At 43.0% G+C, this 19,792-nt stretch overlaps 1 protein-coding gene across 2 annotated transcripts in view; it reads right to left on the bottom strand.

Moving 5' to 3' along the window:
- LOC133543754 (LIM homeobox transcription factor 1-alpha-like) overlaps nt 1-19,792 on the bottom strand; it is a 48,459-nt gene that overhangs the window by 6,872 nt on the left and 21,795 nt on the right. For both annotated transcript variants that reach the window (XM_061888525.1, XM_061888526.1), the window contains exons 3-4: nt 6,231-6,451; nt 5,978-6,159 (exon numbers count right to left, since the gene is read on the bottom strand). In XM_061888525.1, coding sequence (XP_061744509.1) covers nt 5,978-6,159; nt 6,231-6,451 — 403 coding nt within the window. The remainder of the gene's footprint in view (nt 1-5,977; nt 6,160-6,230; nt 6,452-19,792) is intronic.

The following is a 19,792-nucleotide window of genomic DNA, read 5'->3' as shown; positions in this document are numbered from 1 at the left end:
GAAATAAGAATAAATTAAATGAATGGAAATCAAATAAAGTTGAGTTGAGGAGACGTGACTAAAGAATGGAAGAAAATGAACAAAGAGAGCCAATTTGGCATTTTTCAAAATCTGAAAAAATGATAAAAACTCAAACGTTCCTCCTGTAAGTCGCTACTTTTTCCCCACGCTTTGAATTCTGTGATTCATACAAGACTGCGGTCAATTTGTGGATATTTACGGTCTCACATGCTGCCAATAAATCTTTCCTCGTCACATAAGGCCAAAGATTTTGGTGAACGAGTCACGATGGCCCCGATGAAATTGTCAACAATAATTCAAAACGCACTCACACAATCGTTCAGTCGGCCATTTAGCTGGTTATGGACTCACCATCAACGTCAGCTGTTTGAGTGCGCGGGACGGGGAGAGGAACGAAGACTTAATGATTTTTGTTGAAATTGTGAATGAACACAAGCACCTGGGAAAATATTTCATGTTCCAATATGTACACCTGCAACTAATAGACTTGTGCGGCCAACATTTGTACAAAATAAAATTTGTCCAAAAACTCGGTGGCTGCAGCTCTATAGCCCGGAAATTACCGTACTTTTTTTCCTCCGTTTAAATAATAATTTGGAGTGCATGAGAAAGTGGAAATTAAATCGTAGCTCTCTTTGACCACATTTATTAACACATTTATTTTGCATGCGTGAGTAATGAGGAGTAAACCGCTCAGTCAGCATTAATAGCGCTGATGTAATATAGCTGAGAAGCGAATGCAAAGGTGCTGCATGCTGATCACTCATAATACTTTCACTGCAGCTACTGCCATCTTGTGGAGTCAATTAAAAAAACAATTACATCAGGAGGTTGCCTGCAGTCACAACCCATCCATCCATCCATCCATTTTCAACCGCTTTTCTCTTTTGGGGTCGCAGGAGGTGCTAAAGCCTATCTCAGTTGCATTCGGGCGGAAGGCGGAATACACCCTGGACAAGGGCCATGGCACAACCATTTGTTTAACCAGAGGTGCTAATTGGAGTATTGGTAGTACAAACCAGCAAAATAATGTAAAAAAAAAAAAACATGTATTAGCCATTTGACGTTACATTTTTTTTCACTCCCTTGTTTTGTTGCCATGGTTGCAAATTGTGTCCACCTGTCTCTGATTAGTGCTACCTGCTTCCCGAGCACTAATCAGAGGCAGTATTTAAGCTCGTCTTTGCCAGTCAGTCGCCCTGGCGTCATTTTGATCTTTTCTTGCTCTGTGCTGACTTGTTTCATGCCTTGCCATAGTTTCGTGCTTCATGCCATGCCAAGTAAGTTTGGTTTGATTTATGTTCATAGTCTGTTTATGCGTTAGTTTTGTTCCTTAGCCCAAGTTGTGGCTCCGCTGTGAGTGCTTTTTGTTTTTATCTTTTTTTAGTTAAAATTAAATCATGTTTTTACCCAAATGCCATGTCCCGAGTAGTCCGTCTGCCTTCCTGGGAGAACGACCCCGCAGCAAGCTGCGACCCCAATCGTGACAAAATATAATTACAGGGAAACATTTTACTTAAAACATCCTGATAAACATTTTGGACCTTTCAAAAATGAGAATCTTATTATAATCATTAAGTGAATGACAACATACCAAACAATTTTTTCATGAGAACTTTGATTATTTTGTCATTTATCTATTTGTATTTGTTTAAGCTCGTCTTTGCCAGTCAGTCGCCCTGGCGTCATTTTGATCTTTTCTTGCTCTGTGCTGACTTGTTTCATGCCTTGCCATAGTTTCGTGCTTCATGCCATGCCAAGTAAGTTTTGTTGTAAACAGAAAGCCACGTCATAATAAGTTTTGACTGAAAGATCTTAATAGGACACTTTTCAAAGGTAAAAAAAAAAGTGTTGGTTTTTTTTTTTCTCCAGAAAAACACATTCCTTTAAAGGCCTACTGAAACCCACTACTACCCACCTCGCAGTCTGATAGTTTAAACATCAATGATGAAATATTAACATTGCAACACAAGCCAATACGGCCGGTTTAGTTTACTAAATTGCAATTTTATGTTGACGCGTACTTGTGATGGTTTTGGTTGGCTAAAAGTCGTCCGAATTAATCGCATAATTACACAGTATTTTGGACATCTGTGTTGCTGAATCTTTTGCAATTTGTTCAATTAATATGTGGAGGGAGTCCGGTCCGATCCGGTGGCCATGTACTGCTCGCCTGTGTATCGGCTGGGGACATCTCTGCGCTGCTGATCCGCCTCCGCTTGGGATGGTTTCCTGCTGGCTCCGCTGCGAACGGGACTCTCGCTGCTGTGTTGGATCCGCTTTGGACTGGACTCTCGCGACTGTGTTGGATCCATTATGGATTGAACTTTCACAGTATCATGTTAGACCCGCTCGACATCCATTGCTTTCCTCCTCTCCAAGGTTCTCATAGTCATCATTGTCACCGATGTCCCACTGGGTGTGAGTTTTCCTTGCCCTTATGTGGGCCTACCGAGGATGTCGTAGTGGTTTGTGCAGCCCTTTGAGACACTAGTGATTTAGGGCTATATAAGTAAACATTGATTGATTGATTGATACTACAAAGAAGAATGCATTTGGTGGAAAGCGGTGTATTTCGGCCGACTGTAGCAACACAAACACAGCCGGTGTTTCTTTGTTTGTTGTGAAGCTTTAATATGGAACAGAGCGGTCAAGCGAACATGATTCTCTACCACATGTCAACCGGCAGGTTTCGGTGAGAAAATTGTGGTAATAAGTCGGCTCTTACTGTAAACCTGAGCGGAGCTTGTGTCGTTCCTCCTGCAGCTGCGACTTTCTTTGCTCCTCCATGGCTTCACTCAGAGACACTGGCGGTCACCACATCCCTCCGACTTTCAGGTATGACTATATAATCTCACTAAAACACTGGTAACACAATAATCAGATAAGGGATTTTTCCAGAAGTATCCTAGTAAATGTGTCTAATAACATCTGAATCGCTCCCACTGCCCTTCGTCTTTTTTTTCTCTTTTTTCTTCTCAATCAATCAATCAATCAATGTTTATTTATATAGCCCCAAATCACAAATGTCTCAAAGGACTGCACAAATCATTACGACTACAACATCCTCGGAAGAACCCACAAAAGGGCAAGGAAAACTCACACCCAGTGGGCAGGGAGAATTCACATCCAGTGGGACGCCAGTGACAATGCTGACTATGAGAAACCTTGGAGAGGACCTCAGATGTGGGCAACCCCCCCCCTCTAGGGGACCGAAAGCAATGGATGTCGAGCGGGTCTAACATGATACTGCGAAAGTTCAATCCATAGTGGCTCCAACACAGCCGCGAGAGTTCAGTTCAAGCGGATCCAAGAGAGCAGCGAGAGTCCCGTCCACAGGAGACCATCTCAAGCGGAGGCGGATCAGCAGCGTAGAGATGTCCCCAACCGATACAGGCGAGCGGTCCATCCTGGGTCCCGACGAGCGGTCCATCCTGGGTCTCGACTCTGTACAGCCAGTACTTCATCCATGGTCATCGGACCGGACCCCCACAAGGGAGGGGGGGACATAGGAGAAAGAAAAGAAGCGGCAGACCAACTGGTCTAAAAAGGAGGTCTATTTAAAGGCTAGAGTATACAGATGAGTTTTAAGGTGAGACTTAAATGCTTCTACTGAGGTGGCATCTCGAACTGTTACCGGGAGGGCATTCCAGAGTACTGGAGCCCGAACGGAAAACGCTCTATAGCCCGCAGACTTTTTTTGGGCTCTAGGAATCACTAATAAGCCGGAGTCTTTTGAACGCAGATTTCTTGCCGGGACATACGGTACAATACAATCGGCAAGATAGGATGGAGCTAGACCGTGTAGTATTTTATACGTAAGTAGTAAAACCTTAAAGTCACATCTTAAGTGCACAGGAAGCCAGTGCAGGTGAGCCAGTACAGGCGTAATGTGATCAAACTTTCTTGTTCTTGTCAAAAGTCTAGCAGCCGCATTTTGTACCAACTGTAATCTTTTAATGCTAGACATGGGGAGACCCGAAAATAATACGTTACAGTAATCGAGACGAGACGTAACAAACGCATGGATAATGATCTCGGCGTCTTTAGTGGACAAAATGGAGCGAATTTTAGCGATATTACGGAGATGATATCTAGTCCTTCACACTCACTATCCTCATCCACGAATCTTTCATCCTCGCTCCAATTAATGGGGGAAATTGTCGCCTTCTTGGTCAGAATCGCTCGCTTCTGGTGTCCGTGATTGTAATCAATGTGCGGATGTGAGGAGCCCTCACACCGGTGACGTCACGCGCACATCGGCTTCTGCTTCCGGTAAAGGTAGGGCTTTTTTATTAGCCACCAAAAGTTGCGAACTTTATCGTCGATGTTCTCTACTAAATCCTTTCAGCAAAAATATGGCAATATCGTGAAATGATCAAGTATGACACATAGAATGGACCTGCTATCCCCGTTTGAATAAGACAATCTCATTTCAGTGGGACTTTAACCTTCGTCTTGTGTTAGGGCAGCGACCCATTTTAGTTTTCAAATGCATAAAAAAACACATAAATGTTATGTTTTTTTGCATCAAGGCTTTTTGACGTTGTCAGGAACCTCTATTTTAACAAAACAAAACATTTTTTTTGTGTTTCACTAAATTATAAAAGGCTCTGGTTGAAATTATGAGCTTGGTGTTGTTAGGGTCCGTTTTGACCCGATTATAAAAATAAGATTTTCAAGCAATAATTACAGCTAAAACTAAACACACTGACAGCCAGCTCCTCTCCCAATCATGTGAGCTTTAGGGGATTCTCATTTTACCTTGTTATCCTGTACAAAAACAAACATGTCCAGACATGTGAGGTCAATTCAGTATAAAATGATTAAAATGAAAACATCAATACAATTTATTTAAGAGATGTGTTCTAATATCCCTCAGTTATAGTCAAGTGACACAAAATTTTATTTATTTTTTATTTATTTATACAATTCTCTTGAGGTTCATTTTACCATTCTTTTTAAATTGAAATCGTGGGCTATACTGACAAAAAACAGGCCCAATGGCCCACACCAAAAATATTAAAAAACAATATTTTCATGGATTAGGAAGCCTAGCAAGGCAACCAAGAGATAAGAAACAAATTGGATGATAGATAGGTTAGCAACACTAGCATAGCTACGTTAGCTACATGCTAACATTACATTTCAACATCATACTAGGTTAGCAACACTAGCATAGCTACGTTAGCTACATGCTAACATTATATTTCAACATCATACTAGGTTAGCAACACTAGCATAGCTACGTTAGCTACATGCTAACATTACATTTAAACGTCATATGAGGTTTGCATATTCAGTGGAGAACAAAATGATTAAACTTACGGACGGAAGTTCCATTTTAAGGCGGGTTTACTGGTTAAAATACATAACTAATATTAATGTTATTGTTTGAATATTTATTATCTGTGATTTTAACGGTTAATTAGCAGGTGCGATTTGAAGTCAACACTTACTGACAACTTTTAGCCGCCATGCTAGCTGGCTTAGCTTGTTTTGTTGTGCTGTTCGCCAGACGAGATGTTAGCGTGTTTGCGGCTGAAAGTTGCTAAAAGAGAGGAAAAGTTTGTTTTGGTGTCGCGTGTGCGCTCATGCTGCTCCGCATTCACATGTGCTGACTCATTAGTGGATTTTACAGCTGATTTAAGACATGGGTCAAAACCCACCCGTTAACATAAGAGATGGTAACAGGAAGCTAACACAAGAGGATGGTTAAGTACCAATGATTGTCACACACACACTAGGTGTGGTGAAATTTTTCCTCTGCATTTGACCCATCCTCTTGATCACCTGCTGGGAAGTGAGGGGAGCAGTGAGCAGCAGCGGTGCCACGCCCGGGAATCATTTATGGTGATTTAACCAACGTCCATGTCTTTGCAAAAAAAAACACTCATGGGTGGTGCGCCTTATGGTCGGGAAAATACGATATGTACATTTCGTTTTTAGCCCTTACCTTGCGACAGGGCTTGGACGAGACCTCAAACGAGGCTTTGAAGACGCGTCTTTGCTGGGTGGTCAAGATTGTGCGAGGTCTTTTAGGACGTTTGCTTTCCCGCTCCTCTGATCTGATCCGTCTTCCCGTAACCTTCGCCGACTCTTCCTCTTCGTCCTCAAGGTGGTCGTCATCACTTTTACCTTCATGGATCCAAAAGAGAAAGACTTAGCCAGGCACTCACGTAAGAACGGTGCTATTGTGTTGATGTTACCCGTGTCGGACGACGACGAGGTGCCGGCCCCGCAGTGATAGTCCTCCCTGGCGCACAGCAGTCGGCCCCCCTTGAGGATGCAGTGGTCTCCCGTCCTCAGGGGAGCGGAGCACACGTTGCAGGCGAAGCAATGCACGTGGAAGACGGCGGTCCCGGCACGCATCACGAGCTCGCTGGGGGAGATGGCGTCCGTACAGCCGCCGCAACGCACCGCAAACAACCTGGCCGGAGAAGGTGAGAGTTTGTTCAATAAAGTGCTACGAGATGCACAATCGAGCAGAAAAATAGGACTCAAAAGTCAAACCAAACTTGGACTTCAAAGCATCATCAGCACATCTTGTAGGACCTCATCTCAGCTTTTTTATATGGTGATGATAAATTATTACAAATTATTAGATAAATATCAGTCAATACACAAATTTATTGTATGTGGCAACTCTAACGCACTCAGATTAGATTAGATTAGATAGTACTTTATTTATTCCGACAGGAGAGTTCCTTCAGGAAAATTACAATTTTCAGCACAATCCCATTCAAGATCAGACAAACATTACAGGGAGACAGAACAGGATCGCTGACGGGTCTGCCGGCTTCCAGCGCCCCTTACAAAAAAAGATGAGATACAGGTAAACAAGGGGGGGGAGAAAAAAATAGAAGATTAAAATAAAATAAAAAAATCGGTCTTAGCCTGGGCCCTGGAGGGGGGGTGCAGACTGAGGCCAAGGGAAAAAAACAACAACTCATAGCCATAGTACACATCCCTCTTACATGTGTGTAAGAGGGAAACATCAAAGAACACAGAGGACATTAAAGACATTAAAGCAGCAGATACAAGCAGACACTTCTACATACAGCTATGAATAAAAAGTAAAAGAAACATCCACTGTGGTGGCCTCTGCGGTGTTCCACGCCATCATCTGCTGGGGTGGAGGGAGCATGGCCAGAGACAGGAGCAGACCCAACAAAGCAACCAAGACAGCCGACTCCACTCTCGGCCAGCGTCCAGTCCGCATGGATGAGCGATGATACGTCCAATGAGACTGAGGTGTCCGACACCTGCTCACCCAGCCAAGACACCGCAAAGCCTCTCCGTTCCAGCGCTCAGTGCCAGCTCCACAGTCCTGTCCCCTCATCCGCATCTCCTCCAGTCCCTTCAAAGCGACTCCGGTGTGGCAGAGACCCAGCAGCTGGTCTCCATGGCCAAAAGGCTCCCGGGAGGCAGATCCAAAACTCCACAAAAAAAGCACCACAGAGGTCACGAAAGTGACACCCCTTGTCACACAGTCCCAAAGGGTCCCGGACCAAAAGGCAAAAAAATATAATAACACATGTAAACAAGAGGGAAACACAAAAGGATGACACAAGAGCACAGAGCTCCTGCCTACAGCAGCCACTACAGCAGCGCCATCTTGGAAAAAATAAATAAATAAATAAATAAAAAAAAAAACAAACAAACATCATGCTAGAGGTTTTTGGATTCCAGCAATGTCTATAAGACGGCGGTATAGCGGTATAGCTCGGTTGGTAGAGCGACCGTGCCAGCAACTTGAGGGTTGCAGGTTCGATCCCCGCTTCTGCCATTCTAGTCACCGCCGTTGTGTCCTTGGGCAAGACACTTTACCCACCTGCTCCCAGTGCCACCCACACTGGTTAAAAAAAAAAAAAAAAAGTAACTTAGATATTGGGTTTCATTATGTAAAGCGCTTTGAGTCACTAGAGAAAAGGGCTATATAAATATAATTCACTTCACTTCACTATAAGACGGCAGTAGATGGCAGTATTGTGCACCTCTCGCTAGACCGTGTAGGTCAGGGGTCCCCAAATTTTTTGACTCGGTGGGCCGCATTGGGTTGAAATAATTTGTATATATATATATATATATATATATATATATATATACATATATACACACATATATACATATATATACATATATATATATACACATATATACATATATATATACACATATATATATATATATACACATATATACATATATATATACACATATATACATATATATATATACACATCTATACATTTATATATACACATATATACATATATATACACATATATACATATATATATATATACACATATATACATATATATATACACATATATACACATATATATATACACATATATATATATACACATATATACATATATATATATATATATATATATATATATATATATATATATATATATGATAAATGGGTTGTACTTGTATAGCACTTTTCTACCTTCAAGGTACTCAAAGCGCTTTGACACTACTTCCACATTCACACACACATTCACACACTGATGGAGGGAGCTGCCATGCAAGGAGCTATCCCAGCACCCATCAGGAGCAAGGGTGAAGTGTCTTGCTCAGGACACAACGGATGTGACGAGGTTGGTACTAGGTGGGGATTGAATCTGGGACCCTCACGTTGCGCACGGCCACTCTTCCGCTGCGCCACGCCGTCCCTATATATATATATATATATATATATATATATATATATATATATATATATATATATATATATATATATATATATATATATCCTGATGATTGAGGGAACCCCTCATGAAACAGTTCTGTAGAGATGAAGTAGTCTTGTGATTTTTCCCACACATACATATTGCGCTCTACCACGGTATCGAGCACTATTCTCTGGATAATCCAATCAAGATATATACATATATATATATATATATATATATGTATATTATATACATATATAGTGTTAAAAAGTATCAAAATACATTTTGGTATCGGGGCAACCCTAGATGACACCACAGAAACATAAATGGAAATGAATAGGACACTGGATGCTTACTACAAATGAGTATTATGATTAATTAAATATATCCAGTGTTGTTTTTGTAAGGTGCCTTAAGTCCTACTGAAACCCACTACTACCGACCACACAGTCTGATAGTTTATATATCAATGATGAAATATTAACATTGCAACACATGCCAATACGGCCGTTTAGTTTACTAGATTGCAATTTTAAATTTCGCGCGGAAGTATTTTGCTAAAACGTCGCGGTATGATGACGCGTGACGTCACACATTGTAGAAGACATTTTGTTCCAGCACCGTTCACAGCTATAACTCATCTGTTTTCATCGCATAATTCCACAGTATTCTGGACATCTGTGTTGCTGAATCTTTTCCAATTTGTTCAATGAATAATGGAGACATCAAAGAAGAAAGCTGTAGGTAGGAAGCGGTGTATTGCGGCCGCCTTTAGCAACACAAACACAGCCGGTGTTTCATTGTTTACATTCCCCGAAAGATGACGGTGAAGCTTTACTATGGAACAGAGATGTCAAGCGAACACGGTTGGATCGGACCACACACACAAAGTACAGTGTATTATGCAGCGATCATTTTTGAAAGATCGTGTTTTGAAAAGGGTCCCTTGCGAAGGGCAGACATGAGCATCGCCACCACCCGTCGACTGGTGCTGAAGAAAGGTGCGGGGCCGACCTTCAGGTTGTACAGGCACCATATAATCTTACTAAAACACTAGTAACACAATAAGCAGACAAGGGATTTTCCAGAATTATCCTAGTAAATTTGTCTAATAATATCTGAATCCCTCTCACTGTAGAGTCTTTTTATTTTGATTTATTATTTATTATTGTGTATTGGCTGTGAACGGGACTCTCGCGGCTGTGTTGGATCCATTATGGATTGAACCTTCACAGGTTTAGCTCGGTTGGTAGAGTGGCCGTGCCAGCAACTTGAGGGTTGCAGGTTCGATTCCCGCTTCCGCCATCCTAGTCACTGCCGTTGTGTCCTTGGGCAAGACACTTTACCCACCTGCTCCCAGTGCCACCCACACTGGTTTAAATGTAACTTAGATATTGGGTTTCACTATGTAAAGCCCTTTGAGTCACTAGAGAAAAAGCGCTATATAAATATAATTCACTTCACAGCATCATGTTAGACCCGCTCGACATCCATTGCTTTCCTCCTCTCCAAGGTTCTCATAGTCATCATTGTCACCGACGTCCCACTGGGTGTGAGTTTTCCTTGCCCTTATGTGGGCCTACCGAGGATGTCGTAGTGGTTTGTGCAGCCCTTTGAGACACTAGTGATTTAGGGCTATATAAGTAAAAATAAATAAATAAATGGGTTGTACTTGTATAGCGCTTTTCTACCTTCAAGGTACTCAAAGCGCTTTGACACTACTTCCACATTTACCCATTCACACACACATTCACACACTGATGGAGGGAGCTGCCATGCAAGGCGCCAACCAGCACCCATCAGGAGCAAGGGTGAAGTGTCTTGCTCAGGACACAACGGACGTGACGAGGTTGGTACTAGGTGGGATTTGAACCAGGGACCCTCGGGTTGCGCACGGCCACTCTCCCACTGCGCCACGCAGTAAACATTGATTGATGTTTTTATTTCTTTTTTCTAGTCCTTCACTCTCACTTTCCTCATCCACAAATCTTTCATCCTCGCTCAAATTAATGCGGAAATCGTCGCTTTCTCGGTCCGAATCGCCCTAGCTGCTGGTGGCCATGATTGTAAACAATGTTCAGATGCGAGGAGCTCCACAACCCGTGACGTCTTGCGCACATCGTCTGCTACTTCCGGTACAGGCAAGGCTTTTTTTATTGGCGACCAAAAGTTGTTAAATTGATCGTGGATGTTCTCTACTAAATCCTTTCAGCAAAAATATGGCAATATCGCGAAATGATCAAGTACGACACATAGAATGGACCTGCTATCCCCGTTTTGAATAAGAAAATCTCATTTCAGTAGGCCTTTAAACTTGGAAATCATCCCTTAGAACGGTTCCGCTGTATGAGGAAGAGACGGCTGACTCGGGGAATGTTGCTGAGGTGCTGTCACTCAAAATGCCCAAACATCACCTCCTCCTCCTCCCACTCCCACTCCACTCAGACACATACCCTAAGCATGGCGGGTGTGCGTCTTAGCGCCTGGCAACCAGGAGCGGCGGGCTTAAGCCACGCTGCGAGACAGTTGCCGAGGCTCCGGCTGCCGTGTCCGCGGCCCTGCCCTCGGGGAGCGGGGCCAAAAAAGCTCTCGGCAGGCCATGGCTCCAGGCGGCGGGGGGGAATCACATATCCCGGTGGGAGAGGCTGAGCCACCACGCCGAGGAATTATCTGCGGAATTATCCCTAAGTCTGCTCAACCGGGGCGGGACAAAGCCAGAGCCGCCCCCCCATAAAGCAGCGGGACAATTGTCCACAGGCTGGCACCGAAACAAGTTGGCTCGGTCACGTCATCATCCTGGGGCGGCAAGACTACTTTTTGCACTTCTTTTTTTGGGGGCTTTATTGTCACCTCAACTCACTGCCAGCAGCTCTTTCTGCTTTGTAACAGTCATTCTTTCTCAGGGTACACGTCTTTTACATCAGAATGGAATGGATTAAAAACTCTAATGCAGGGGTCACCAACACGGTGCCCGCGGGCACCAGATGAGTAGCCCGCTGGCCGGTTCTAAAAATAGCTCAAATAGCAGCACTTACCAGTGAGCTGCCTCTATTTTTTAAATGTTATTTATTTTACTAGCATAGTGGATCTAACATAATAGTGAGAGTCCAGTCCATCGTGGATCTAACATAATAGTGAGAGTCCAGTCCATAGTGGATCTAGCATAATAGTGAGAGTCCAGTCCATAGTGGATCTAACATAATGGCGAGAGTCCAGTCATAGTGGATTTAACATAATAGTGAGAGTCCAGTCCATAGTGGATCTAACATAATAGTGTGAGAGTCCAGTCAATAGTGGATCTAACATAATAGTGAGAGTCCAGTCAATAGTGGATCTAACGTAATAGTGTGAGCCCAGTCCATAGTGGATCTAACATAATAGTGTCAGTGTCCAGTCCATAGTGGATCTACCATAATATTGTCAGAATCTAATCCATAGTGGATTTAACATAATAGTGTGAGAGTCCAGTCCATAGTGGATCTATCATAATAGTGAGAGTCCAGTCCATAGTGGATCTATCATAATAGTGAGAGTCCAGTCCATAGTGGATCTGACATAATAGTGTGAGAGTCCAGTCCATAGTGGATCTAACATAATAGTGTCAGTGTCCAGTCCATAGTGGATCCAGCATAATAATGAGAGTCCAGTCCATAGTGGATCTAACATAAAAGTGTGAGAGTCCAGTCCATAGTGGATCTAACATAATAGTGAGAGTCCAGTCCATTGTGGATCTAACATAATAGTGAGAGCCCAGTCCATAGTCGATCTAGCATAATAATGAGTCCAGTCCATAGTGGATCTAACATAAAAGTGAGAGTCCAGTCCATAGTGGATCTAACATAATAGTGAGAGTCCAGTCCATAGTGGATCTAACATAATAGTGTGAGAGTCCAGTCCATAGTGGATCTAACATAATAGTGTCAGTGTCCAGTCCATAGTGGATCCAGCATAATAATGAGAGTCCAGTCCATAGTGGATCTAACATAAAAGTGTGAGAGTCCAGTCCATAGTGGATCTAACATAATAGTGAGAGTCCAGTCCATAGTGGATCTAACATAATAGTGAGAGTCCAGTCCATAGTGGATCTAACATAATAGTGAGAGTCCAGTCCATAGTGGATCTAGCATAATAATGAGAGTCCAGTCCATAGTGGATCTAACATAAAAGTGTGAGAGTCCAGTCCATTGTGGATCTAATATAATAGTGAGAGTCCAGTCCATTGTGGATCCAACATAATAGTGACAGTCCAGTCCATTGTGGATCTAACATAATAGTGAGAGTCCAGTCCATAGTGGATCTAACGTAATAGTGAGAGTCCAGTCCATAGTGGATCTAACATAATAGTGAGAGTCCAGTCCATTGTGGATCTAAAATAATAGTGAGAGTCCAGTCCATAGTGGATCTAACATAATAGTGAGAGTCCAGTCCATAGTGGCGCTAACATAAAACTGTGAGAGTCCAGTCCATAGTGGATCTAACATAATAGTGTCAGAGTCCAGTCCATAGTGGATCTAGCATAATATTGTCAGAGTCTAGTCCATAGTACCAGGTAGCCCGTAAGGACCAGATGAGTCGCCCGCTGGCCTGTTCTAAAAATAGCTCAAATAGCAGCACTTACCAGTGAGCTGCCTCTATTTTTTAAAACGTTATTTATTTACCAGCAAGCTGGTCTCGCTTTGCTGGACATTTTTAATTCTAAGAGAGACAAAACTCAAATAGAATTTGAAAATCCAAGAAAATATTTTAAAGACTTCATTTAATTTTTTTCACTTTGCTTCTTATAACTTTCAGAAAGACTATCAGTTCAAAATAATCAAACTCAGTGGCAAAAAAAACCCAACCCTTTTAGTGTATAAAGACACAATTTAACTTTCATGGCCAGCGACACATTCTCCACCCGCGATATTTAACTGGCGGCTCGGGGGCTAAATCCGGCCGGAGAAACATACCGTACTGTCCCCCGAGTTCGTACTCAATACTCGCCATTTTGCTACAGTTGTTGCACAGTGCAGGTGTTTCTAATATAGTGACAAAGCGACACGATACGGACGGGCATTCCTCTGACTCTCGCCGGGATGTGCGGTTGTCGGGGGGAATCGGTGAAGCCTATCCTGAGGGGTCTCAGTCCAGAGGGTCCCGTGTGCGGTCTTCCCCGCAGACCTCAATATGTCTGCGGACATTCCTGTGGCCGCTGGACAAGAATCAGTCAATGGAGGACATACTTGGAATATTTCTGGGTTTCCATGAAACTGTGACGTAAAGTCCTTAAAGGCCTACTGAAACCCACGCAGTCTGATAGTTTATATATCAATGATGAAATATTAACATTGCAACACATGCCAATACGGCCTTTTTAGTTTACTAAATTGCGATTTTAAATTTCGTGCGAAGTATCCTGTTGAAAACGTCCCTGGTATGATGACGTGTGATGTCACGGATTGTAGAGGACATGTTGTTCCAGCTATAAGTCATCTGATTTAATCGCATGATTACACAGTATTCTGGACATCTCTGTTGCTGAATATTTTTGCCATTTGTTCAATTAATAATGGAGACAACAAAGAAGAAAGCTGTAGCAATAAAGGCCTACTGAAACCCAAAACTACCGACCACACAGTCTGATAGTTTATATATCAATGATGAAATATTAACATTGCAACACATGCCAATACGGCCTTTTTAGTTTACTAAATTGCCATTTGAAATTTCGTGCGATGTATCCTGTTGAAAACGTCCCTGGTATGATGACGCGTGATGTCACGGACTGTAGAGGACATGTTGTTCCAGCTATAAGTCATCTGCTTTAATCGCATAATTACACAGTATTCTGGACATCTCTGTTGCTGAATATGTTTGCCATTTGTTCAATCAATAATGGAGACATCAAAGAAGAAAGCTGTAGCAATAAAGGCCTACTGAAACCCAAAACTACCCACCACGCAGTCTGATAGTTTATATATCAATGATGAAATATTAACATTGCAACACATGCCAATACGGCCTTTTTAGTTTACTAAATTGCAATTTGAAATTCCGTGCGAAGTATCCTGTTGAAAACGTCCCTGGTATGATGACGCGTGATGTCACGGATTGTAGAGGACATGTTGTTCCAGCTATAAGTCATCTGATTTAATCGCATAATTACACAGTATTCTGGACATCTCTGTTGCTGAATATTTTTGCCATTTGTTCAATTAATAATGGAGACAACAAAGAAGAAAGCTGTAGCAATAAAGGCCTACTGAAACCCAAAACTACCGACCACGCAGTCTGATAGTTTATATATCAATGATGAAATATTAACATTGCAACATATGCCAATACGGCCTTTTTAGTTTACTAAATTACAATTTTAAATTTCGTACGGAGTATCCTGTTGAAAACGTCCCTGGTATGATGACGTGTGATGTCACGGATTGTAGAGGACATGTTGTTCCAGCTATAAGTCATCTGCTTTAATCGCATAATTACACAGTATTCTGGACATCTCTGTTGCTGAATATTTTGCCATTTGTTCAATTAATAATGGAGACAACAAAGAAGAACGCTGTAGCAATAAAGGCCTACTGAAACCCAAAACTACCGACCATGCAGTCTGATAGTTTATATATCAATGATGAAATATTAACATTGCAACACATGCAAATACGGCCTTTTTAGTCTCGCCTCGGCGAGAAACGTGGCTTCCCTCGGAGACACTGGCGGTCACCACACCCCTAAGACTTTCAGGTACCATATAATCTCACTAAAACACTAGTAACACAATAAGCAGATAAGGGATTTTCCAGAATTATCCTAGTAAATGTGTCTAATAACATCTGAATCACTCCCACTGCCCTCCCCCATTTTTTTTCTTTCTAGTCCTTCACTCTAACTTTCCTCATCCACGAATCTTTCATCCTCGCTCAAATTAATGGGGAAATCGTCGCTTTCTCGGTCCGAATCGCTCTCGCTGCTGGTGGCCATGATTGTAAACAATGTGAGGATGTGAGGAGCTCCACAACCCGTGACGTCACGCGCACATCGTCTGGTACTTCCGGTAAAGGCAAGGTTTTTTTATTAGCGACCAAAAGTTGCGAACTTTATCGTGGATGTTCTCTACTAAATCCTTTCAGCAAAAATATGGCAATATCGCGAAAGGATCAAGTATGACACATAGAATGGACCTGCTATCCCCGTTTAAACAAGAACATCTCATTTCAGTAACAGCCTATTTTCCGCTGCATGGTACCAGCTTGCAGTTCCTTTGACGACAAAAACAGATACTAACGGTCTGCTGGGTTCCATGCAGATAACGCAAACCACTGCTGGTCGCTAATCAGTCGACAAGATTGTTTTGAATTCTTTAGAAATTACCAAAATAAAGGCTTGTACTTCACAGCCTACGCCTTGGGTGTCAAACCTGGTTTTATCCGGCCCACATGACGGGTTTGATAAGTATTCAAATCAACTGCTTTTTTTTTGGGAATGAAAGAAACTGCTGTTCTAAATGTGTCCACTGGATGTCACAATAGATATTCTGTTCAGCAAGCGAACGGTTTACAGTACAAAGCAAGAGGTACACAGTGAAGGGTGACTCTGGCTCCTCCTCCTCAACCCACATGAAACTTAAAACTTGCCTTTTTATGTCTTCTGCTTCGAACACTGTTAAGGTCTTGGTCAAGTCGGGGTGACCCCAGGATGCAGAGACGGGAGACAAGGTGAGATTACAAAAAAAATGAAAACATTTAATTAGACAAAAAGGGATAACTAAGGGCGATGGGGCAGAAATGCACACCATGTAATCAGGACAAAATAGGTTCCTCAGAGGTCGGCGGGTGAAAGGGCCAGGGCACACTGAGCAAGGCAAGAGTCCAAAACAATAAATCTTTTTACCTCAGGGAGACCAGAAAATAAACACACAAGATGTTAGGGAATTCAGGACAAAGTAGTGAAAATGTACCGGGACTGGTGAAGCAGGTGCATGCACGAGGAGAGTTGGGGCTACAATAACTGGCGAGGCCAAGCTGTCAGTGACGAGCCTAAATACTGCCAGGTTAATATAGAGCAGGTGTGCCACACATGCTTCACAGTAGGTATGGTGTTCTTGGGATGCAACTCAGCATTCTTCTTCCTCCAAACACGACGAGTTGAGTTTATACCAAAATGGATACATGGATGATACAGCAGAGGATTGGGAGAATGTCATGTGGTCAGATGAAACCAAAATAGAACTTTTTGGTATAAACTCAACTCGTCGTGTTTGGAAGAAGAAGAATACTGAGTAGCATCCCAAGAACACCATACCTACTGTGAAGCATGGGGGTGGAAACATCATGCTTTGGGGCTGTTTTTCTGCTAAGGGGACAGGACGATTGATCCGTGTTAAGGAAAGAATGAATGGGGCCATGTATCGTGAGATTTTGAGCCAAAAGGTCCTCAAAACGCTTTGACACTACTTTCACATTTACCCATTCACACACACATTCACACACTGATGGAGGGAGCTGCCATGCAAGGCGCTAACCAGCACCAATCAGGAGCAAGGGTGAAGTGTCTTGCTCAGGACACAACGGACGTGACGAGGTTGGTACTAGGTGGGGATTGAACCAGGGACCCTCGGGTTGCACTGCGCCACGCCGTCCCTCTACACCAGGGGTTGGGAACCTTTTTGGCTAAGAGAGCCAAAAAGCCAAATATTTTAAAATGTCTTTCTGTAAGAGCCATATAATATTTTATACGAACACAACTAAACACGTGCATTTTTAAGTAAGACCAACATTTCTAGAGTATAATAAGTCTCTTATTCTTTGTAATAACATTGTTATTCTGAAGCCAACTGTGGAGGGGGTGTGGCCCGCGGGCCTGCAGCAAACTGGGGTGTGACAGGAGGACCGGCTTCGAAATCAGCGAGAGCTGCGTAGATGGCCTCGCCTGTCGCTCTGTTATAAGCAGCAGCCAGGAGGAGAAAACCGGGTTGGGGCTGGAGCCAGAGCGCGAGCGAGAACGAAAGAGAAAAATACAATTGCTGGAAAGCAACTGAGAGACTTATTGAAAAATAAAACAATATTGTAACCCTGAAACGGGTTCTCATGTCGGTGCTTGGGGGTCTGAAAACCCCCCCCCTGAGGGCAAGCCCCACACTAACCAATAATAAATAAATAACTTCTTACCATTAACGCAACTTCTTGAACAGGTGCGGTAGAAACGGATGGATGGACTAAAAATGCATGAGAATGTTTTATGTTTTGAACATTATTTTTAACACTTATTACAAGTGGAATCATTCATTACTTATCGTGTTAAGCAACGCCAGCTCAGATTTATCCGAGAGCCAGATGCAGTCATCAAAAGACCCACATCCGGCTCGCGAGCCATAGGTTCCCTACCCTTGCTCTACACACACATTCTTACATCAGACGAGAGAGAGACTAGACCGGTACGGTCTAGTGGACAGAAACGGATCTTGTTTCTGGATCAGGTGAGGCAGGATGCTTTGTGTCGGATGCGAGGGTCAAGTGCATTGCCAGTCATGTGACCAGTCCTAGCCAATCGCTCGGCAACATCTGGTAGACGTGGTGAGAAAGCCTCATTTTGGACAAGAGTGTTGTCCTAAAGCAGGGGTGCCCACACTTTTTCTGCAGGCGAGCTACTTTTCAATTGACCAACTCGAGGGGATCTACCTCATTTATATATATCATTTATATTTATTTATTTATGAAAGAGACATTTTTGTCAACAAGTTAAATGTGTTTAATGATAATACAAGCATGTGTAACACATATAGATGTCTTTCTTTCACAAAGACAAGAATATAAGTTGGTGTATTACCTGATTCTGATGACTTGCATTGATTGGAATCAGACAGTAATGATGATAACGCCCACATTTTCAAATGGAGGAGAAAAAAAGTTGTCCTTTCTGTACAATACCACATGAAAGTGGTTGGTTTTTGGCATCTAATTCATCCAGCTTCCATACACTTTACAAGAAAAACATTGGCGGCAAATTCCGTAGCTTGCTTGATTGACATTCACGGCACCCGAGGGTCTTGTGAGATGACGCTGGCTGCTGCCAGTTCATTATTATGAAAAAATGACAGAGAGGAAGGCGAGAAACACTTTTTATTTCAAGAGACTTTCGCGCCGTCCCTTCCGTCAAAACTCTAAAGGCCGACTGCACATTTCCTATCTTCACAATAAAAGCCCTGCTTCATGCTGCCTGCGCTAACAAAATAAGAGTCTCGGAAAGCTGGCGTGCACAAGTGATGTGCACGCCAGCTTTCTGAGGGATCGCTTGTGCACGCCAGTTTTCCGAGACTCTGTATTTAGTTAGCGCAGGCAGCATGAAGCAGGGGTTTTATTGTGAAGATAGGAAATGTGCAGTCGGCCTTTAGAGTTTTGACGGAAGGTACGGCGCGAGAGTCTGTTGAAATAAAAAGTGTTTCTCGCCTTCCTCTCGGTCATATTTTCACAATAATGATCTTGCAGCAGCCAGCGTCATCTCACAAGACCCTCCGGTACCGTGAATGTCATTTAAATGACGTCTTGGTGAAGATTGATGATCACTAATTTTTAGGTCTATTTTTTTTTTAAAAGCCTGGCTGGAGATCGACTGACACACACCCCGCGGTCGACTGGTAGCTCGCGATCGACGTAATGGGCACCCCTGTCCTAAAAGATGCCAGGAGGACACTAGATAGTGCGGGGTGTTTTTTTTTTTGGGAGGGGGGTACTGGTACCAGCCAGAGAGCGGGGGTGTGTTAGACGTGGCGACGTGAAATCTCTTAGGCGGCGCTTTGGCAGCGGGCCTCCTGCTAATTGGTCAGGTTAGATATTTCACGGTCGGCCGGGTTGTCGTCCCATAGCGCCACACAGGGGCCGCTTTCAGAGCAGCTTTCCAGATGTCGCCAGCAGCCCTGGTGCTCGCCGTCGGCCAAAATCGGGACGCACCAGACCCCCGGACATATGTCCTATACCTTATAAAAAGATGCTCCCGTTATATACCTCAAATAAAGTCTCCTAAAAACATCCTATCAAAGTTGCTCAACTGCAAAAAAAAAAAATAGTTTCAGTTTCAGTTTATTCCGAACATGCATGCGA

This window comes from Nerophis ophidion, linkage group LG26, assembly GCF_033978795.1.
Source record: "Nerophis ophidion isolate RoL-2023_Sa linkage group LG26, RoL_Noph_v1.0, whole genome shotgun sequence".
Classification (NCBI taxonomy): domain Eukaryota; kingdom Metazoa; phylum Chordata; class Actinopteri; order Syngnathiformes; family Syngnathidae; genus Nerophis; species Nerophis ophidion.
Note: the sequence above shows the minus strand (reverse complement) of the source record. Positions and strands in the feature narration are given on the sequence as shown.